This window comes from Triturus cristatus, chromosome 9 (assembly GCF_964204655.1).
Source record: "Triturus cristatus chromosome 9, aTriCri1.1, whole genome shotgun sequence".
Lineage (NCBI taxonomy): Eukaryota > Metazoa > Chordata > Amphibia > Caudata > Salamandridae > Triturus > Triturus cristatus.
In genome coordinates this window covers 14,973,478-14,997,262 of record NC_140592.1, presented here as the reverse complement: position 1 = coordinate 14,997,262, position 23,785 = coordinate 14,973,478, and the positions used below count along the sequence as shown (strand labels likewise).

The 23,785-nt window shown below is 47.6% G+C and overlaps 1 protein-coding gene across 2 annotated transcripts in view; it reads right to left on the bottom strand.

Moving 5' to 3' along the window:
* Nucleotides 1–9,323: 9,323 nt before the first annotated feature.
* The window catches only part of PPP4R2 (protein phosphatase 4 regulatory subunit 2), a 188,357-nt gene continuing 173,895 nt past the window's right edge, over nucleotides 9,324–23,785 (bottom strand). The window contains exons 8-9 of one of the 2 annotated variants that reach the window (XM_085624236.1): nucleotides 14,750–15,027; nucleotides 9,324–11,574 (exon numbers count right to left, since the gene is read on the bottom strand). In XM_085624236.1, coding sequence (XP_085480362.1) covers nucleotides 11,261–11,574; nucleotides 14,750–15,027 — 592 coding nt within the window. In that variant the 3' untranslated portion in view covers nucleotides 9,324–11,260. The remainder of the gene's footprint in view (nucleotides 11,575–14,749; nucleotides 15,028–23,785) is intronic. The other variant, XM_085624237.1, reaches the window with a different exon arrangement.

The following is a 23,785-nucleotide window of genomic DNA, read 5'->3' as shown; positions in this document are numbered from 1 at the left end:
GCGTGGAGGAGCAATATATATATACACACACACACACAAACACCCTCCTTCTACAATCTGAAAGACACACTTGTACAACATTACATCCTTCAAAACTTGTAGAAAGGAGACACTGCCCTTACATTACTTGAAGAGCTGGTTGTGTTGTTATGGAGACTCACTGCTGTTGTCCGTATCATGCTGGATCGGGTAAGGGATTCAGCTAAAATGTTCATGCATAGTCTGCCAGTACTACCGCTGTGAAGCATTCACCTGCTCTTCCCTTCATCTCAGTTTCTCAAGTATTCATTGTACCTCCTGCCTGGACCTTTGTTTGGTTTTAGGTATAGTCTGCTCTTTAGGAGGCAGTGCCAAGGGTACTGTGTTCGTCGCTGAAGAAATGTTAACCAGTGAAGGACTCTACCTAAACATCTATGTCAGCAAGCCTCCAGAGATGTTATGAGAGGTACCTAGGGGATGAATTGCGCTGAAGGAGGACACACAAGCAGTATCTCGAAAGGCGGTCAAAAAGATTCTGGATGACTGCGGAAAGCCTTAATAACTGCATCATGGCTAAAGCCAACACTGGTGCAGGCCCCAGAGATGGTCCTGGGTGTGGTGGAGGCACAGGTGGCTCCTTTGGTAGAGGTTTGACAGGAGAAAAAGATTGTCCACAAGTCTGGTTAAGAATACGTCTATACGAGAGGCAGAGACCATTGCGGGTACTTAGCTCTTGAACCAGAGCAATGCTTTGGAGATGAGCCCCCAGGTTTCATCTTTTTAGGTTCTCTTTTTATCTGTAGAAGATTTGGAACACAGAATGGCCCTAGAAAGGAATCTGACCCTGGTATGCAGTGTCAAGCCGACACTTGTCACGAGCTTCAGCCATGAACAATTAGGCTTCACTCTTTTTGATGGCCATGGAATTTGCACTGCAAGACCTTCAAGTTGTGCCTCGAGCCCAAGGACCTTGTGCAGGTTGGTCACCAACATTTGCTATCAACAGAGCTTGAACACTGACTTTTTAGAGGTTGAAATCCCCAAGTACGATGCTGACATCTGAAAGAATTCTCAGAGAATGTCGTAAGACGAGGAGAGCAAGCTCCAGATCCATTCCAAAGTAGACGCTTTATGGCTACAGCGACATAAGTGTGTCGCTTCTGGTGCCGAAATGGTGTGACGCAGAAGAGCTATGAAAGTTATAGAATTCAGTCTAGCAATATTCAAGAGATAAAGACTCAGCATGTAGAAGTATCTATCAGCAATAGCCCCACCCTCTCCCAAGATTGTTGGAGAGGTAGAGGATGTGGGAGCCTACCTGCAGCAGTGGTTGTACTGCCATGATTGTGTAGCGCTAGCTAAGAAAATGCCAGAATCTGGGGCCGACACTGAATCTGCCGGAGAGCACCACCAATGGGGAGCCTGCAGTGTAGGGGTGGACATGGAGGCTTACACCAGAGTAGTGGGCTGGATTAATCCACAAAGTCATCGATGGAAAAGAGTTTGCCAGCTGTAGTTCAACTATGGACCAAAGGTCAAGCCAGATGGTGCCAGAATAAGTGAATATTTGAAGCACTGCCTCTTTGAAGCCCTCAACCTATTGTGGAGGGAACGAAGACCCAGGGAACTCGGTGCAACATTTCCAAGTACTGCATCAGGTCGTACGGAAAACCAGAGTCTGGTCTCTGGAACAATCTACGAGACATGAGGGTCAATATCGAAGAACCTGGTTTTAAGGCTTTTCGCCTCACATCTTGACTTCACCTTTGACCTTCTGGACGAGGACGATCTGGATTGGAAGCAACCCAGCTCTTTGTGCTTAGTGATGTAGAGTCAGGCTTCCTGTTGTGTGGCGGCTTTGGGATGCAACAGCTCTTTCCTTTCAGGACATGAAGTCCTGTTTGGTGCTAAGGCAGACATCTACCTGATCTGTACTATATATCTGCTGCCAGCAAGCACAGCATGGTTGGAAGCCTGTCAATTTAAAGGAGGAGGCATCACTGCACAATCCCAAAAATGATTTACCTAGAAGAAAAAATCTTCGCTGCAATACCAACATCAGTAGGAGGTACGCTCTAGATCCACTTCGAAACTCACAGAAGTAGGAGGTACTGACTGGCACTAATGATGGCATTCGTACGTGGCTTTGTGTCAACATGTGCAGAGGAGAGACGGAAACTGATGGAAGCACGTTCTGCCACACAGGAACCATAGTAGACATTTTCTAGATCCAGTCTGGTGCCTAGGGTGATTCACAAGGTAAAACATCTGCTGTTGAAAGTAAGTATTAAGAGGATAAGATGAGGAGGGATTGGGGAAAGTGGAAGACCATGAAAGGAGAAATTGAAAGGATGGAAGAAAGTGCTTTGACACTCCAGACTCCTGTGTTGGACTTTATAAGAGGCATATGAAGAGAGGGGGTACACTTGAGCGATGTGAAAGCAGAGAAGGTTTAGAGATGGCTTGGGAAGATGGCAGGCAACAGAAATGAGGCTAAGGGGAATTATGTGTCAGTGTAGGGTGGCATGATTAAAACATAGCAGAAGTTGGATGAGTTGAAGAAACAAGAAAGATGTTGCAGGATGTGAAAGAGGGAAATAGCAGGTTTTGAATGTGTCAGAGCAAGAGGTAAAGAGGCGAAAGCTGGAGGGTAAATAAGTAGTAGTGGGAGAAGGTAAAGGAGTGAAGGAAACATGCAATGAGATGAGGTTGGAGAGGTTTGAATAGGAAGTAGCACATTTATAGAGAGGGTAGTTTCTATTGAGAAGTGCGAGACACCATGCACAATGAATGAGAAACTGTTCCATGGCAGGAATGAGCAGCAACATCATGAGGGGTGTGAAGCCAATGGAAGGCACGCATCACCAGAGGTCACGTGTAGAAGAGTAGGATCTGCTTCTTATGGTTATCCCCACTGTAGGAAGGTGGCTATCTGACTATGGTTACCCCCAACCTTTTGCCTAGTGTGTAGCTGGTTTTTCGACTTAGTAGGCCTGAGATCCTGCCATTCAGGGTCTCAGCCTGTCTGCTCTCTCTCTAAAATGGACTCCATGTACCCTAGGTGCATAACCCATTGGAACTAGATCACCATGTCAGCCCCTGTACCAGTGTACACTAGGTACCCAGGGCATTGGTGTATCTAAGGCCTACCGGGGGCTGAAGCATGTATTGTGCCACCCCTGGCCTGGCCTAACAATTTGACACAACTGGCTGATCACTCAGCTGGGGTAAGTTGGTGTAACCACCTCTTACTTAGGTGTAGTATACCTATACCTAACCTTAAATGGGACACATGTTAACCTATAAGTCACTCCTATGGCAGGCCTTAACAATCCTGAAGGCAGAGTGCTTGGTTCCATGTGAGATGGTGCTCTGGCATGAGCTGAGCCCGTCTGCAGTGGTCGGAACAACTTCCTTCTACTGTTTCCAGATATCGTCATACCATATACTCTTAAGTGCATTATGAACCTCGCGGTTAAATGCTAACTTTGGTTTGGCTTTATCAAAACATGTCGAGTAAGGTGTCATACGAATTGGAATACTAACCCCTCGCCAATTCTGGCGTCGGGGTTAGCATTCCACCCTTCTAGAGGGACACGACATGTACAGTACCTGAAACCCGGGTAAAATCAGACATAGCCTCAGCTCCACAAAATGGATGCTGCCACCACAGACACAAGTCTGCCCTCCTGCTGCTGGGAGTCCTTCCAGCTTGGGAGACATGGACAAAGGGTTTCCTGCCAGGGGAGGTGCGTGCACCACCCCAGACAGGATTTTGTGTATTGGTCAGGTAGGGCTTGAATGGAATCAGACATGCCTGCGGTGCATACGCCAGTTCAAACCGGTCCTGGGGCACACCAGCCCCGGACCTGGGGCAAGCTGGACAAAGGATTGGGGGTGTAACCACCCCCCTTCCTGGTCCCACCCTTAGGGAGGGACCTAGCAGGTAGTCCGGCCCCTAGAATCCGCTTAAAGGTAGGAGCTGTGTCCTAAGACTTCAGACATCCTGGAATCAACTTACTACAAAGAAGAAGACGGGAACTTCGACGCTCTGCTGCACAGAGGACAGAAGGAAATCTCCCCTATGGTCAGGGAGTGACCATCTTGCTAACGCAAGCACCAACCAGCTATTCGACGTCTGCTTTGCCGCCGCCTCCCGCCGGAGCCAGAGCCCGACAAGACCTGGACCTCCAGACCTCTCACCGCCCGATCCACAGTCCCTGAAAAGAAGGAACCCGTGGAGGCACCGAGACACGTGGAGCCAGCCATCTTGAAAGACCGACGACAAGCTGCAAGCGCGACAACAGAGGCTCCCTCCAAGTTGTGCTTTGGGTCCTGAGAAGCCCAACACCCGAGCAGCATCTGCACCAAAGGTGAGCCCTCCAGCATCTCCACGATCTGCGTAGGGCCCCTCTGCATTTTGCATCTCGACGCGCCTGCCCGGTCCCTGGCCCGTTGGCTAGTGGCCATTTTGGCGACCTAACCTGAAATCAACGACGCTGGTCTGGTTGCTCCAGACTGGCCCCAGCTGCTCTCCAAAAGAGCAGCCCCTCTGACCTTGCTGGTCAGAACAATCAGCTTTCTTGACTTTCCACGACTCGAGTCGCCGACACCGCCGACAGCGAGAGCCTGCGTGGGACAGCTAGTGACTGTGAACACTGTCCCCTCTGCTTTCAGGTCTTCTACAACTCCGATCCACTCTTGGATCCACCGCATCTCTTCTGGACCGACCGCCTGCAGCATCTTTGTCATCAGGCTCCATTGAATCGATAGACGAAACCCGACGCACTTCGAGACCTATGCACCCGCTTCCTGTGGGTGAGGTAAAGCTGGCACTCCGGTGCCCAAGTGTAGAGAAACATCTCTAGTGTCTGTGTTTTAAGTCTTAAGTTCGTAGTCCATCCAGAAGACCCTTCTAGCAGTAACTTTTGAACTTTTACGCACCCATTGAAAACCTATGGGAGCCCGCGTGTAACTTTCCTCACTGCACACGCGACCCGTGGACCTCCTGGTCACTAACTGAAGTTAGATCCTTGTAGGCCCAGCGATTCTAGAGGCCCTAGGCCTTTTCACTTTCCTGTTCGTGGTACTTATACCACTATTTTAGTATATGGTTTGAGTGGCCACCAGGGCCCATCCATATAAAGTGCAACTTCTGTATATTGTAATACTTTCTTGTTTAACGATTTGTGCTCCTGTGCTCATAAAGAGTCTAGGGGATACTTTGAGTAATAAATACATATATATTTTGAATATATATCTGTGTGGGGTCCCTTCATTGGTATAAAGGGGGGTTACATATGGTAAAACAGCCTGCTTAACACGCTTTAACGAGTTTAGCCTCAAAGACTGCTTAGCCTACGCTACCACTAGGGCAGCTAGTCCGAAAAGGTTGACTTACAACCACACCATAAGGGTTGCTTGGCATGGTACAAGGTGGTCACTTTAACTAGTGAACATCATATACCAGGCCAACTTCTCACACCCACTTTTTGCTGATGTTTCACTGTTTTGACTTTAGTCTGGCCGGGAGCCTGCTATTCAAGGCCCCAGCCTAGCTGCTTCCTCTCCAACTTGTACTTTAGGTACACTCCAGATTGGATTCTGGGGTAACCTTATACGTCCTTAGTATATGGTATACTATGTACCCAGGGCATAGGTACCCCAGAGGCATACCAGGGGCTGCAGCATGTATTATGCTACCCCCTGGGAAGCCATTCAAAAAGACAACAGGTCTGCTACTGCAGCCTGTGTAAGGTGGTGTATGCACCCCTTACACACACATATAGGTTCCCTATATCTATCCATATCACTGCACATATAAACCTATCAGTCACCCCTATGGCAGGCCTTATCAATCCTGAAGGCAGGGTGCTGGGTTTTATGTGAGAGGGTGCCCATGCATGAGCAGAGCCCCTCAGCAGCCTTCGGAACCTCAATTACGGGGTTGTTTGTGATGCAGCCAAACCATATACTCTTAAGTGCATTATAACCTCGCGGTAAATGCTAACTTTGGAATGGCTGCATGGAAACATGTGTTTGGTGTCAACCACCTTGGAATCATATCTACACAACCAGTAACTGGTGTGGGAGGTATGGTTCCACCCTACTAGAGGGAGAACCATGACTTCACCTGTACACCTGGTACCAGCTTCACAGACCCTGGCATCACAAAATGGATGCTGCCAGCCACAGACACGAGTCTGCCTTCCTGCTGATGGACGAAACTCCAGCAGGGGAGGCCTGGACAATTGGGGGGCACATTTGGTGTCTCTATGCATAGTCCAGCTCAAACCGGTTGCAGGGACACTCAGCCCCTGCTCTGGCGCAAAACTGGACAAAGGACATGGGTGTAGCCACGCCTCCGTCCTGATCTTCCCATAGGTGGGTCTCTAGAGTTTGTCTCACCCCTTCCTTGGGTATAAAGTAGGAAACCCTGACTACAGGACTTTAGATTTACCTGGACGAAACTCTGCTACGGAATCCCAGAACTTCTACTATCAACTTGACTTTGGATGACCGAAGAATCTCCCTTGGAGTAAAGGAGTTCCTCCCCTGCAAGGCAGGCACCAAAGACGCATCTGTCCGGTTTGCATCGACACTGCTCCCGAAGGACACAGACGATTTTGCAACACAGGAGGTGGGTTTCCAAGCTTCCCCCGAGGCCAATCCGTGCTCTCAGCAAACCTGAGATCCAAAGCTCTCGTGGGGACCGTGCAACCCGAACCCCTGTACACCGCGACAATTTGCAGCAGCATATGCTTCTTGGCTATCCCCGAGGCTGTGCTTTGGGCTACTTGTAGTTCAGAGCAGTGATTCCACCGAAGATTGCTGACCTACACTCCGAGTGATCCGTGGACTGGTATCTAGTGATTAATTTCGAGGTCCCTTCATGATCCCTTGTCCATCGACTTGTGGGTCCCTGAGAAGGGTACTTCCGGTAAATCAAGCTGCTTTACACTCCGTCAAGACTTAGCCTGAAGGCTGCTCTCCATAGCTACCACTAAGATAGCTTTCAATAAAGGTTGTCTTTAACCTATTACCATAAGGGGTTGTTTGGACTGGTACAAGGTGCTCACTATAACTAGTGGACAGCATATACCAGGCCAACTTCGCACAACATGGGCCCTTCGAGTTCACCCAGGAATGAAGGATTGCAAGCTAAAGCAGCTTTATAGAGTCCACCCAGCAGTGAGCGAAGCACAAGTAGGGAAAGATGCAGCTGCCTAACCCCAATATGGATGAAAAAGAGCCAATGAGATTGACCGAGAGTTGCCAAAGGTTGAACCAATGGAAGACAGCTTCCTACGCTACCAAATGTATCAAAAGCTGGGGCGTCATGGGCACGTAACAGCAAACATAAAAGGAGAGATGTCTTGGATGGTATGTGAAGGCAGAAACCAACAGACATCCATGGCACTAACAGACCCCATAGAGAAGTAACCCTTAACTGTGAGCTCCTCCTGAAGCAGGGGGTCCTGGGAGGACGGTTTTAGGTAGAGGATTGAGGAAGGGTAATTGAGAGGCAAAACAAGTGTCCAGCAGCAAGTGTGACAAGGAACAGTTAAAGAAGAGGGGGAGAACATCTGTTAAAAGACAGACTACAATGAACTAACACAAAGCCAAATTCATGTGTATGGAACAGGACCAGGAAAAGGTTCTCTTTAGCATCCCTCCATAAAAACGGGTAAACAGATGTGCATCAGCTGTAACAGGGCACCTATGGAAGGGCAGTGTAGTACCTGTTACTGTGGTCTTGGTGCCAGGCTCCACTGGACTTGAGAAGGCAGTAAGAACTTCCTCAAGAAAATGGCAGATGCATCTCATCACAGCGAGGGTACGCGCGTCCAATCTATGAGGAACAGGTGGGCGCAACCATTAGTCCTGCAGATGGCCACAGCTCAGGGAGAGAAGAAAAGTACATACCATCTGTAGGTAGGAAAATGCATAGATGAACCAAACTACAAAAACTGCAAACTAAAATCTACTAAGGAAAGACCACCATTTTAGGAGGAGTTAAGTTCCTCCAGACAAACTGGTAAATGCAGGAGGGCCGTCTGTGCGAGTCTTCTCCAGCACTTTGTTGGAGTAGTCCTGTGCCCAAGCCTTGTGTGTTGAAACAATGAGTACAAAGTGTATAGTGGAGGGGTGCGGCTGGAGGCTGCCTGCATCATGCATCGCACAATGTTCCACAGAGGGGTGGAGGCACCTCTTGTCATGGCTGAAAGACTCCATTCCAATAGACTGGACAGCAGGAGAACCTCAGAGGGCTTGTGCAGTTCAACATGTTCTGGTTGCTCTTCCGGTTTCTTGTTATGTTATGAGATGCTTCAAACAAACGTCCACTCTGGTGTGGTGATGCTCGTGCCAGCCACAGTCCAGAGAAATAACCAAGGCTTTTCTAGATTTATCTTCTTGGTTTGTGTGGCTACAGCTTCACCAGGTAGGTTTTGATGGAGGTCACCATTTTCTCTGCCTACCAGCCTTGGCACTTTTGAACACTGCCCTGTGAAAACTCTCAGCAGCATTAGTTTCTTCCAGAAGGCTCCACTGAGGTCACCCCATTTGCTGCTGGGCAAGGGTGTCATTAACAGCACAAAACAGATCATAAAGCTTCTGAATTTGGTACACTAGATTTGGCCAAGTCAGTTGCAAAGGAGGTGATGGAGTCCAGCAGAGTTATGATAACTTCACTCCCATGTACAAGAACACTTTTACATTTTTAGGGCCTCCTTGAAAATCCCTCCACCAATTTAGAATATCCCGTGAAAATAAGGATTGGGGAGAAAGAAAACTGGGGACCAAAAACCCACACAGGTCAGTGGCTGGAGCTGTAGACTTGGAGAAAATTCAACATTTAAAGACTGAAAACTAGCAGAGTTTCAGGGGAGCAAGAGAAATCAATAAAAAGGTAACAGATGTTTCACTGTGGAGAGCAAGTCTGTGTGGTTAGCTAGTGAGTATTTATGCATTGAAGTTGTTGCACCAACACCAATAAAAAAACTTGTACATAAATACATACAGTATCAGAAAGGATATTCGCATCTGCTTCACAGAGCTATGTCTGTCAGGTGTCACTTAGGAGAGCCTTTTAATAAGCCCCTGTGCTACGGATTCCTGAACAGGCTTAAGGAGTCAGCAGCAGCTGGGGGCCAAGTGAGCTGCAGCACAAGGCAGTAAGATCATTAGGTCTGGCAGGTTAAAGTTAGAGTCCATCGAGAGATTCAACCAGTGACCACATGTGGCAGGACCTACCACAAACCCATGCACGTGCAGTGGAAGCACTGGAAACCACTGCTCGCACATGCTGTGAAGCGGCTACATCAACAACAAAAATCAAAAGGTGCAAAAAGAATGGGTTTATTGACAGTAATTCACAAATAACTCATACATTCCGAAGGAGCCAGCTTCTGAAAATTAAGAAAAAAGGTTTCATTTTTTCTCATTGGCAAATTACTTCCAAAAGGAAAACAATATTTAAATGCCCTAGATTCCCAAAAGAATTTTAAACAATTTCCTAATCCATACATCTATAGTTTTCTCTTTTGATACATATTTGCAGTGTCGACTTATGTAAAACTAAATAGAGAACAGTTTGCAATATTGAATATTAAATATTCCTTCTGTTCAAGGAGGGTCAGTCTTCATATGTAATGGAAGCATCTCCCTGAATACATTAGCTGCCCATTTCAAGCTGGATATAGCGGACAGTAGAAAGTTCAACACCGCGCAACCTGGGCTCATTTTCTCAAGTATTTACTAAGAAAACTAAAATGTTTAAGTTCTCAAAAAGTATAGAGACATAAATTAAAAGTAAAAAGCTACAACCTCATTTTAAACTTCACGTATGTAAAATGTAACTTTCAAAAAAGGGGGCAACGTTTGATGTAATATTTTAATAAAAATCTGTGATATTGTAGAGTGAATATTTATTGCTTCATATGAATACTGCTCTGAAAGCCCGGACATACGCGTACACACAAATTACATATTGATTCACTGGTGAGCACTCTTAAGCTACAAAATCTACTTTACAGAACTTTTTAAACTCCAATTATAAAAATTAAAATAAAAAAAACAAAAAAATAAATCAAGAAACTGGTATAAATTTGGCAGTCAGCAATTGTGTATTAACGACTGCAGAATTTGAGTTTTAATATTGGAAAATATAACCTTAAGAGCTGTATTTGTGCTTGTGTTGGTCTGAAAAAGTTAACACCAGCTGCCCTTAAAAAAAAAAAAAAATATGTACTTCACTTCAAAATTTCACTTAAGTTATGGTGATGCACCTTCAAAAGTTCTGGTACATATCCAAGGTAATATTAACGTTTCAGTGCAGTGGTAATTGCAAACTGTATAAATAACGGTGAGGCATTCAGTCTTTTCAATGATCTGTAAAGCTTGTAAAGAGACGGGTCCCCTCCCAAATATGAAGAGAGGTACGAAAGTTTCCAAGTATTCATCGTAGAAAAATTCAAGCAAGTGCTTGGAATACGCCATTTTCAACGCAAAAACGCACTCGGAAATACATGGAAACCTTTGGGTGCAGGCACCTAACAAGTGGTTACGAAAAGGTTATCAGTTGTGTAAGTTTCCTTGGAATGTGTTTAAACGACTACTGAAACAAATTTTGACTCCATTGGGTTTCACAAGATCTTAAGGTATCCACCGACAAATGGAAAGTTTAACATCACATGCAAGAGGAGAAGATTAGACCACTTTCAAGTGGAAAGATGCCAGATCATATCTCATAGAACCAGAAAAATAGACATTTTTAGATCAGTGTGAAGGTACATACATGGTAATTATGAAACTGAAAATTGGTAGTATACAAATGGATGATGCTATCTGGAGACCAAGCAACAAACCCGGCAGCTCACATGTTGAATGCAGAAACTAGGACCAGAAAATGAAACTTGCTTCCTTAGCTGCCAGAAGCAAGACACTCACATCGCATAAAAACATTAAATGTGATCATTTCCAAAAAGTTTTAATAACCTTCCAGTTTAAAAACGTTTTTTCTAAATTAAAAAAAAATCTATACACAGACCACTGATTTGAAGAGACTGGAGTTTCAGCGGTAAGCAGGACTGGAGCAGACCTGGAGCAGGATAGGTTCACAGTTCTCATCAGGTAAGGCTCAGTCAGGTTTTTATTTTGTTTATTTTACAACCTGCTTTTCTTTTGTAAAACTAAAGGTCCACTTTATTACATACAAAATTTATACAGTGTAAAACCAGAGTCATATGGAAAATACTGCATGGAAAGGTACTTAAATGGGCTAGTCTTGTTCCATAGGTTCTTCCGCGACCTCGGAAGCATCTTCGCTGTTTTCCATAGACTCCGGCGGAACGTCAGAAGCTTCGCTAGCGAAGGCTGCAAGTTCTTCAGTTCCGGTGCACTCGCTAGCAGTGCTAACGGTCAATGCTGGGTCGTCTGAGTTTGTCGAATGTACATCTTTCTTTGCTTCAGACTGGTCTGATTCCTCCATCTCATTCTCCTCGCACGTTTCTTCACTCACTGAGACAAGATCATTTGCATCTTTGTCCTGGTCACTGGTGTCAGGGGTAGCTTCTGTTGAGGTCATGTAAGATTCTGGGAAAAAATTAAAAGGAATAAAAAAAGCAAAATGAGGGTTTGGAATAGTGCCAACCAAATTGCTCAGAACACCTCAGTCAGCTTAGATTAATACATTTACCATTTTCACTGGCTCTTAAACACCTGAAGGATTACGTCCTTAGATTGCTGTAAAATTACACCTTCTCAAGTGCAGGACTATATTTTAAGCCCCCACATTCCCCTTCCCTTGAACCTGAGTGTCTTCCTGGTACAGTAGGTCACATCCCTTAAGCAAAGCATAAAAATAATAAGATTCGAAGGAGACCATTGGTAACAGATCACCATCCATTACTCTGCATGGTTCTGTCTAAACTGCCACCTATGCTAAGCTCACTTCTTGGATCGGTTTGTACGAGAGCACAAACCTACCAAGCACGCACAATAGGCGGAGTCTGGAAACACAAGACTGTGGGAGACTTGCAGCGGTAAACAGACTGTACCTACACCCACATTCCTTTCCTTGGATTCGCATAAGCCTACTAATCTTGATGCTCCATCAGTACCAAAGATCTGTCCACACTGACCCAGCTGGAGAAAGCCAAAGGCATAAGAACTGCACAAAACATGAGGTGTCGGCCACGAGACCTCCGCCACAAGACCTCCTTACAGATCACATTCAGCATCAGGTGCCACTGAAAGGCCAGAAACGCTGCCTTGGCAAGTATGATTATTCACTGCGGCATACACACAAAACAAAGCTCTCAAAATGCCTTAAATTGCTGTTTGCCCACTCTAGGACCACCGTAGGTAGTGACAGGCTTCGGACAGCACAAACTGGACAGAGAAGAAATCAGGGATGGTTTGGATTCTTGTGATGTGAGGAACATGAAGACTTTAAAGCAGATTTTAGGGAGCAATGATCAGATATTTTGTTGATGTTTTATTAACAGCCAACAATATCAAGCCTTTCCAAGGAATAAATGCTTCTCACGGGAACTAGGTCGACCCATCACTGATGCGGACTTGCATCATTAGTTGCAAGTCACTAAGCACCATCAATTCACAACCTAGTTAATCAAACAAAAAAGACTCAAACGCCAAATAGTTGGAAGCCTCTGAATTTGGGGTCTCAGCTTTCAGGGTTCCCAAGAGGGCAGAGCTCACATCAGATAGGCACCTTTCATTATCCAATATCAACTGCACAATTCCAACAAGGTATCTAACTTCACATGGTGTGGGAATAACAAGACCAGCGACAGCAGTGGAACAAGCAACGGCAATCAAAAGAGCTTTTCTCTGCCCCCTAAGGAACGTCAATGCTCCCAAAGAAAACGACTAGCTAACTCTTCAAACACAAGCTGGGCTATCTCAACTGCTCAGCCAAAAGCCATTCAAGGCAGCCTTGAAGAGGTCGAAAGAACATGGGGTCTAGCCAGAGGGGTAAACAGAGCTAGCCCCAAGACAGAGGGGCAACTGAGAGGGCACTCGGGAGAGATTGAAATGGTCTTTAGCCATGAGCAAAAAGGCAGAGAAACACACACAGACCCCAGTACAAGTTAATCAGCAGGAAAACCACAGCAGTAAAATGGCTTGCCTCAGCAGGACGAAACATCTATTGGGAATCTGGGAGTTCATTACTTAGAAACCTGGTGTTAATCTACATCTGAAAGTTACATCCCGCAATATCTGCATCAGCAGAAAACAGCAGAAGGGGCCCTCAAGGGAGAACAGGAGGGAGAGCGTAAACACTTCAGCCGGGGGATTAAACATCTCTTCTAAACAACAAGTTGGCATTTCAAGGATTTTCTTTTTCTTTTTCATAAACAGGGATGGATCTCTTCCGACCATACTACAGTTCCAAGCAAGCATCAAGCACTGGCGCAGAAGAGTCATCTGGAACCATAACTACACCCAACCCTTCTTCAGAGTCCTAGAGAAGGCCACGTCCATGACATCACAGAAAGGAAGACAGTTAAGTGAGACCAGAATTGAACAAAAACAATAGGATTCAGAAATTAGCGGCTATTCAAACAAACTTGCGACAGTCAGAGAACGTGCAGCGGTTCGTCTGTACAAAGAGCTCAATCAACAGCTGAACCCTAAATAGATACAATGCCAGAGTCTCGAATGTCTCAATCAGAGCCAGACAGGTTGCAACAAGACACTGGAAAAAGATTCTTTGAACTGGCAAATGAGTTGCTTTCATGAAGCAAAATGAGACCTGTAACCATACTGAAAAGCCGAGCTAGGGCCCAAAATCGCATTTTGGAAAAGGATTTTTTGTAGTTGAGTGAACTACTCAAGAAGTACATAGCAGGTGCTTCAGACATGTTCACTGACCCACCCTTGGCCATCTCACTTATCCCCACTATATTCATCACCATGAGCAATGACCACTTTTGATTAAGACTATCAAAATACCTCACTCACTAGAGATTTCCTGTTCAGGTTGGAGTGCTAAACATGCGGCTATGGACAGCCATAAATCAAATTACTCAGATAAAAAACCATGAACAAAGTGGTGTCTTCCCACATGCATCATCACATATCTGGGTCTTCTAGCTACACATTTAAGAGTGAGGCTGGGAAAGAACTTTGAAGTGGTTGAGCTGGAAGTTACTGAACATGTAACGAGTCTTCAGCCCACTAAGGGAGTTTGGTATACACACTGACATGATGCAGCAGGCAAAGTTAGACTGATACACACCATTTCAAATCCTCTCCTTTTCGGTTTCCTAATTTGAGGTGTGTCCAAAAATGTGTCACTGGTTTGCGCTTTGACCGTTCACACACTGATCTGACTTCATGAGTTGCATATAGTCTGGCTCAAAGAATGAGGGGTAAATCGAAAAACACAGTTTTTTTCAGTACAAACTTGACTGAATGTAATTACTGTTTGAATGGAAGCACTATATTTTGGTGTGTAACCTACACAAAGAAACGTCCCTAATATAATGAAGGAAGTCTGGCACACAAAGACACTGGCAGAACTGAAGTTGCAATGGTTGTTGTAGACTAATTGAAACTAAGACGACACCTGATAAGCTGTTCTCAAACTATCTTTACACATGCGCACACACTATTCTGTGGTTACCATCCTGAGGATCGGTCTGACGTGTATTTCAGCAATGAAAAGCAACTGTACCAATTTTAGAGGCTAGACTGTACACTAACCCATGCCCAATACTTAAATTTATCAAGCTGTAAAGACCTTCATCCTCGTCACTGCTCGATCTTGTGCAGCTGATTTCATCTTCTTTTTCTGGACTATTTGAAGACGGCTCCGCCTCTTCTGCCATTTCAGAAGCCTCGCTGGCTGACGGTGGGCTGGCAGCCTCATGGTCCTCGTCATCCTCATCGTCGTCCTCCTGATCAAATTTCAGCCTTTTGACTTCATGGCCCTCTGCCTCCACAGGGTCCTCTTCGGGGTGCTTGTTTTTGGTGGGGCTCGCTTGGGGGCTGTTTGTTTCAGATGTTAACAAGTCACTACTGGGGAAAGAATAGTTCTAGTTAGAAAAAAAGACCTCAAATGTAACAGGAAAATGGAAATTTGCAATCCCAATTCATCACAGAGAACCTTGAATTCGCAATGAATATCCCTGCCTATGGCTAGTCCAGAGACACATTTCCATAAATAAGATCTTCATTTTTGGAAATGATCGAATAAAGATACCATGTTTAGTGGTGGCAGTCATCACTTGGTCTTTTTATAAGCCAACTGCAAGTAAACCTTTTGCACTCTAATAAGTTTGACTAAAAAATTATTTGCAATGCCTGGCTCAAACAAAAGTGCCTCTTCAATCACTTATGGGTTTAGGTATTCACCAGGACATTATACATGCACCCTGTCACCCATCCTTCCACACATGCCCATTCATCCACCGACAGTGTACTTTTGTATTTACCAGTAATACAGCTGTAAAAAACACACACAACATATGCAGGATTCATTAAAATAATAAAAGTAGAGAGAAAACGAGGCTGTCACAACATAGCCAGCAAATGTAGGTAATAAAAATAAAACTGAACATAGCTGCAGATGGCAATCTTGGAATAGTATTGAACCCAGTGTTCACTGCTTTAAAGTTCCAGCATGGTCGCTGAGCTTCGGAGCAATGTCTTGGCTAGTCTAAAATGCAAAAACAATGATACACAGTGGGCAATACCATTCTATGATGGTCACCTAGTTTAGAGGCAGTGGTTGAGCAGAAGGTTTGGGAAGCAGACAACATCGCAGCTCCCCCGCCCCATGAAAATAAAAACAGAAGACCAATACATAAGGAGAAAATGGAAAACAAACACTGAAAGACGCAGATTTTGTGGTAGATGTCCCATGCGATCAGGCACATGCCACGACTCTCAGGGCATTAGTGTCAGTGGCTGAAGTGGGCTGACCCCACTGCCTAGTGCTGTACGTCATCATGGGTGGAGGCAGAGTGTAAATGACACTCACTAATGTCAGAAGAGGGCAGACCCAAAGCATGCACATTTTATTAGATATACACACACACACATATATATATATAAATACACACACACACACACACACACACACACACACACACACACACACACGATAAAACAAAAAGGGACATTTAAGTGAAAATGTCAATTAAAACATACAGTTTTCAGCTAACAAAAGCACTAAAATTCACTGGTTCCAGTTACCTAAAGTAACTGACTCCTGCCCCCGCCATGCAGAGTGTTCTCAAATGATTCCATTTCAGATATTGGAGGGCTGTTATCAATGGTCACAAAACATGTCATGAGTGATGTATTATGTGAGGTCATTTGCAGTCCATGAGGCAGATTGCCCCCTCCAGCCTATTAAAAAATAAGTGGAAGGCATGTATGCAGTGGCCCTACACGAGCCACAAACAGGGCCCATGGACACCATCCCTCAGGGACAACGTTAATTTTTGAAGAGGGCAAGCATTCCTCCTCCCCAAGCCACTTAAGGGTCCAGGTGATACGATGAGAAGGAAAGAAATGGTTACTAGTAGGAGTAGTTTTGCAGCTTGAAACGTTTCTGGAGTCACACGCAGTGCATTATTTCACCATCTCGTGGTTGAATTCTGAATGCGGTCTTTGTCCTTCCTTTGTGCGTGGTTTTTTTTTGTGTTCATTTCTATGTCGAGCATTTGGTTCCTGGTCCCACCTAGATAGCGTCAGGCGTTGCTCGTAGGATCCTCTGTGCATGGTCATTATCTTCAGGTTCTCCTCCCAGTCAGCCGGGTGTGAGGCATCCGTCATGATCGTGATAGAGGGACTTGGGTTCTGAAAAGGTCTGCCCATTGTGATGTTCTGGAGTACCCTGCGTACTTTTTCCGTTACAACCCGTAGCTCTTCCCAACACCAATTTGCTTGAGACGAATGTCTCAGAAGCCATTCCTGAATTGGTCTCATGTGGAGTCTCACATTTGGAATGATGGGAAATCAGGAAGCTATCATGCCCAACTTCACAGTCAGAGTTCGCCCCTTCTAGTAGAGGTGCATCTGCTCTGTTAGTAAGTCGATCCTTCTCGGAGTAGGAAAAACCTTTGCTTGTAAGGAGTCTAATCATGCACCTAAAAATATTTTTTGCCTTTTGATACGTTAGTGCTGATTTTTATTAGTTTATTGGGAACCCTTAGTTATATAGGGTTTGAATTGTGGTCTTTATGTTAACTTGACAACTTTTGAATGATCCTGCCTTTAGTAGCCAGTCGTCAATATTTGGGTAAATGTGTTCTCCTTTCCTCAGGTGCTCTACTACTGCTGTGAGGTACTGTTTGAACACTCTTGGTGCAGACCTTATGCTGAATGGAAGGACCTTGTATTGGTAGTGTAAGCTGTCTGCTATGAACCCCATAGACATTTTTTGTGTTTTTAGTTCATGTGCATCGTGCGCATCCCTGAGTCTGGTTGCCATGGATCCTCCTTTCTACAGACAACGTATGACCTTTTGCAGAGTGGTCATCTTGATTTTTGTGTTCTGATGTACTAGGATGGGTCTTGGGCCCTTTGGTTTTGGTACCAAGACAAACAGAATAAACCCCTTGTCCTTTCATTTGTTGGAACTCTTTCTATTGCATGTGTTTGAAACGAATCGGACTTACTCAGAGGCGTTTCGGTTCTTTGAGACCTTGCACATGGTTTCATTTTTGAAGGCTGTTTTAGAACTACAATGCAATATCCACAACGGAATAGGCTTAGCTTCCACTTGTCGGAGGTGCAGGAGTTCCAGTGAGGGAAGAATCTCCTGATCCCCACCCCCCAACCGGTTTTACATGTGTAAGGATCCTTATTGCAGAGTTACTTGCTTGAGGATCCTGCCCCCCACTCTCACTCCCCCCCCCCCCCCCACCCGCCCCCCCACCCAGGTGCCAATGCTCTTCCCCTTGCTTTCCTCCAAAAGGGTTGATACTGCATGCTTGGATAGTGCCATAGTGGTGCATCCCCCTGTTGATGTTCAGGCACTGATGATGGGAGGATGTCAAGGTGCTGACTGGGTTCCCCCGTTGACTGTCTTCTTGATGGAGTTCTCTGAGACTTCCCTTGAATTGCAGTACCCCATTGCTTTTGCCATCTTTGTCCTTTTTCATGCCCTTGTGGTCCTCATCCACTGAGCTACCATAAAGCGTGTCCCCGGTGAACGGCATATGGATCAAAGCCGCTTAAACCTCAGGTTCAAACCCTGACACCCTCAGCCACACATGCCTTCTCAGGGGGATACCTGTTCCAAGCTGCCTGCTGGCAGGGTCTGCTGCCCCCAAAGATAACTTCACAGCCGTACGCAATATTTTTTCCCTCTGTAACGACAGTTTGCCCTTTTTTGGTATTGCTCTGACCAGATCTTCAATTTCATCCCACTGCTGGTGTCCATATTGGTTTGGAAGCACCTCGGAATTGGCTTTGGACCACTGTGTTGCCACTGACATCTCTATCTTTCTACCCACCATCTCTAGGCACGTAGGTTCTGTCTGGTGGGGGTTCCAAAGTCACTAACATTGGCTCTCCCTCAGGCTGTGGGGACTATGGTGGAGACTGCCTTGACCATGCCCTTGCACTCTTCAGGAACCACTGTATGCCCGGATGGCAGCCTCATGCTTTTTTCCACTCAATGAACAAGATACTTACCCACGGTAACGATATATCTGTAAAAGATATAGATTAGTTATAGATTCCTTACCTGTAGTATTACCCCCAGGCGTCAGACTGGATCCGGTGAATATTTCGTCAGCAGTATCCCTGCGCGTCGAAAGGTGGCGTTGGTCGGCTCCACGTTGGTCGTTGGCGTCGTGGTCGCCGGGATGACATCGCGGTAGCTACTTAGACGCCGACCTCGCAAGCTGACGTCAGTTCTTTTACACAACATTCCACGCCAGAAGCGAAGAGCCATGCAAGACACTGACCACTGGTGCACAAAACTAGAGCCATGAAAAGGGATTCCCTGACCAGTTCTCAGAAAGGGGAGGATGGGTGGGGCTGTTAGGAATCTATAATTAATCTAGGTCTCTTACAGATATATCGTTACCGAAGGTAAGTAACTTGGTTCATCTGAAAGAGGCAATTAGTTACAGATTCCTTAACTGTAGAATAGATACCCCTCCAATACCAACCCCGGAGGTGGGTCTGCGAACAAAGTTCAAACCAGAAAGTCCTGGAGAACAGAACAGCCAAAGAAGCAGTCTCTCCGGACTTGGCTGTCCAGGCAGTAGTGTTTTGTGAACGTGTGCCCATGTAGCTACCTGATAAAGGTCATTGAGGGGGGACTCCCCATCCCAAAGCAGTGGTAGCTGCCGTCACCCTGGTGGAATAAGCGCGCAGTCCCACTGGAGGCACCTTCTTTGCCAAAGAGTAGCAAGCTTTAATGCACAAAACGACCCACCTAGAGATGGTCCGTTTGTGCACGGCCCAACCTTTTTTGGCACCCACGTAGCCAAAAAAGAGCTGGTCATCCACCCGGAATTGCTTGGTACGATCCAAATAAAATGAAAGCGCACGTTTTGGATCCAGACGGTGGAGCCGCTCTTCCTCCTTAGAAGGATGCAGAGGCGGAAAGGTGGTGAGTAACGTGATGGTTTGACCGATGTGGAAAGTAGTAAACACCTTGGGAGGAAAGGAAGGTCTGGTTCTAAGGACGACCTTGTCCAGATGAATAGCCAGAAAAGGAGGCTTTGCTCACTCACCCTGCGAGCAGAGGTGATGGCAACCAGAAAGACAGTCTTTAAAGTAAGAAGTCTGAGAGGACAGTTATAAAGTGGCTCAAAGGGAGCGCACATAAGGCACATAAGAACCGAGTTCAAGTCCCACGGAGGCATTACGAAGGGAACAGGAGGAAAAAGATGAGTAATGCCCTTAAGGAAGCGATTTACAACAGGGGACATGAAAAGAGAAGGCTGATCAGGAAGCCTAAGAAAGGCTGAAATGGCTAAAAGGTAGCCCTTCAGAGTGCCCAGAGCAGAGCCCTGCTGGGCCAAAGACAGGAGGAACACGAGAACTTCAGAAAGACGGGCAGAAAGGGGATCCCCAGCCTTTGCTGTGCACCATGCCACCAATTTGTTCCATCTGCAGCTGTATACAGTCTTAGTGGAGGGATGCCTGGCTGCTAAGTTAACATCACAGACTTCGGGAGGAAGGTCGAAGGCTGTCAACTGTCGCCTCTCAATCTGAACGCAAGGAGACTGGAAAGGTTCGGGTGGAGGACCGTGCCCCACTGCTGCGACAGAAGATCCTCCCGAAGAGGCAGTCGGATCAGAGGATCGATGGCCATATGTAAGCGCGGGATACCAGACTCTTCGTACCCAATCCGGAGCCACAAGGATGACTTGGGCACGGGCGTGCCTGATCTTCAGCACTCTGGGCAGAAGTGGTATAGGTGGAAAAGTGTATAGAAGAAACTTCACTTGCGACGAAAAGCGTCGCCTTACGAGTGCTGCATTGGAAATTCCAACGCGCAGAAATGCTGACATTGCGCGTTCTCTTCGGTGGCGAATAAATCTAACCAAGGCTCACCCCACTGCTGAAAGAGACCTTGCGCCACCTCCGAGTGAAGACGCCATTCGTGATCCATCATGCACCTGTGGCTGAGTTCGTCCGCCCTGGCGTTCAGTGAACATGCCAGGTGTTGAACCACCAGGTATATGCCCTGATGTTCCAGCCAAGTCCAAGGGCAACAAGGCTCTTGACATAGGGACCCCACCCCGCCCTGTTTGATGCAGTACCACATGGCTGTGGTGCTGTCCGTTAACACCTACACCGCTCTTCCCCGGATAGAGGGAAGGAATGCTTTCAGTGCAAGACGAATCGCCCGCAGCTCCAGAAGGTTGATGTGGAGCCCAGACTCTGCCGGACACCAGAGGCCTCTGATCTCTGCCTCTCCCATGTGGCCGCCCCACCCTGGAAGTGATGCATCTGTCACCAATGTCTACTCCGGTTGGGGAAGGGAGAGGGGTCTGCCGCTGACCCAATCCTGGTTCGTTAGCCACCACTGCAAATGACGTGCAGTGCCCTCCAAGATTTGAACGCAATCAGACAGATTCTTTCGATGCTGTGCCCACTGGAACTTCAGGTCCTACTGCAGAGCCCGCATATGCCACCTGGCATGATCTACCAGCAGGATGCAGGAGGCCATGAGGTCCAGCAGCCTCGGGGTCATTGTGACGGAAACCCGGGATAAAGGCCGAAAGATCGGAATCATAGCCCGAAAATCCCAGACTGGCTGCTCGGGAGGATAAACCCAAAACTGCATCGTGTCCAGAACCGCTCTGATGAAAAGGAGCTTCCGAGAGGTAGTCAGGTGTGACTTCGGCATGTTCATAGTGAACCCCAGTGAGTGCAGGAGGTCCGCCGTAGTCTGGAGGTGGGAGACATCTGTCTGGGGCGAGTCCCCCTTTAACAGTCAGTCATCGAGATAGGGGAAGACTGGAACCCCTGATCTGCGCAGATGAGCCGCGACCACGGCCATCACCTTCGTGAACACCCGAGGGGTGCTGGTAAGGCCAAAGAGGAGCACGGTAAACTGAAAGTGCTTGTGGCCTACCGTGAACCTGAAGTAACGCCGGTGGGCTGGCAGGACGGGGAAATAAGCGTCCTGCAAGTCCAACGCTACCATCCAGTCTCCAGGGTCTAGGGCAGACAGGACCTGAGCTAGCGTCAACATTTTGAACTTCTCCCTCCGGAGGAAGCGGTTGACGTTCCTGAGATCCAAGATAGGACACAGGCGCCTTTGTCTTTTTTGGGCACCAGCAAGTAGTAGGAATAGCAACCACGGCCTACTTCTAGGGCAGGAACTCGCTCGATGGCTACCTTGGCCAAGAGAGCCAAAACTTCCTGTTGGAGAAGGGCCAGATGATACTCCAACATACGATGGTGCTGAGGTGGCATGGACGCAGGAGTATTCTCGAAGGGGAGGGAGTAGCCCCTTTGGACCATCTGCAAACCTCACCAGTCCGACATGGTGTGCCAGTGGGGGAGGTTATGGCAAATCCTGCCGCCCACTGGCGATTGGTGGCCCTGAAAGGTCCGACTAGGAGGGTTTGGAGGCTGCTGCAGAGGGGCGGTGGTGGACTGGCCCGCTCGCCGGCACCCCAGTCCCACGGCGGTGGGTCCCCAGTGCCCAGGGGCTGAACAGCTTGCACCGGCCTGTGGCTCGGAGTGGAACGTGGTGCGCAGGGCGGGTGGTGGAGAGGCCCAAGGACTTGGCCATAGCCAGAGTCTCCTTGAAGCGCTCTAGCGCGTTGTCTGCCTTGTCGCGGAGCAGGTGAAGGCAATCAAAGGGCATGTCCATTAGGGTAGCTTGGACATCCTCAGAAAAACCAGTCGACCTCAGCCAGGCGTAGCATCGAAGGGCTACGGACGATGAAATCATCCTGCCTAGCACGTCAGCGGTGTCCAGTCCACATCGAATGATAAACTTGGCTGCGTCTCTCCCCTCTGCAACTGCACGGGAGAGTACGGCCCGGCCTCCTCCGGACACTGGGGCAGCACCTGCGCTACCGTTTCCAACACAGAGTGGTTGTAACAGCCCAACAGACATGCAGTGTTTACCAACCACAGTCCCAAGCTGGAGAAAGAAAACCTCTTCTTCCCAAGATGGTCCAGGTTTTTGGATTCCCTATCAGGTTGAGCGTTAGGGAATGCGTCTTCGGACGTCGGGGCTTAGACCACCAAACTCTCAGGGGTGGAGTGTTGGCAGAGGAAAGTGGGATCGCCCGGAGCCGGGCGGTGGCGTTAGGCAATCATCCTATCCACAGGAGCCCCTGTGTTTGGCCTGAACCAGGTGCCCAAAAGGATGTCAGTGAGGGCTTCATTAAACGGCAGCATGGGCTCTGAAGAGCTCACTGCCGGTTGAAGCACCTCTGTCAGGAGGTTAGTCCTGAACGCCACTGTAGGTAGCTTGAGAGCCTCGGCCGCCCTACGTAACACCACTGCGTAAGAAGCTCCCTCCTCCGTAGCCACGGTAGGAAGAGACAACATGCCAAGGTCTGGAGAGGTACCCAGACCACTGGCATCCCCCAACTCCTCTCTCCAGTCTGGATCATACTCCAACTGGTCACTTAAAGGGTCTCCAGACCCCTCCCAGTCCTCCTCAGGTGGCCAATCTGGTCTAAAAATAACCAGGGTGGAACAGGGGCACAAAAGTACCTGTTGGAGCCGGATCCGGCGTCGGTCGATGTCGGTACGGCTCCGTGTCCACGTCTGGTTGGAGGCTGGGGTCGACGCCGACTGGAAACACAACCACCGTCGGCTGCGGGCATGGTGCTGGTTGAATCGACACCGGTGGAGGTGTTATGAGGTCAACTGGCGCCGATACAGATCCAGGCGTGGATCCAATGGGATCCTGCAGTGCCGGGGTCGAAGACACCGGCGAAAGCCCAGGGCCCCCAGCAAAGTCGCGGGCCCGAAGGCGCGCCAGCGGAGTTGGGCTGCCCAAAGATGGCATGCATCGCTTCGTGAAAACTTCAAAGCTGGACAGGGGTCGCTCCGGATCCCAGAAAGGGAGGGAAACTCGGAGCAGACCCTTCGAGCTTCGTATGAGGAGCCACGTGTGGGGCACCACCCGCATTCCTCGTCACATCAGTCGAAGAGCGACGATGCTTCTTTCACTTCTTCTTGTGCTCCGACTTACCCGAGGAGTGTGAAGACGAATGGTGGTGGGGGCTCCTCGACCTCCCACGCGACCGGGACCTGAACGGTGCAGAGCAGACTGCTGGGCCTCGAGAAGTTTTCGGGAGAGCTCACGTAAAAATTTCGGATTCATGGT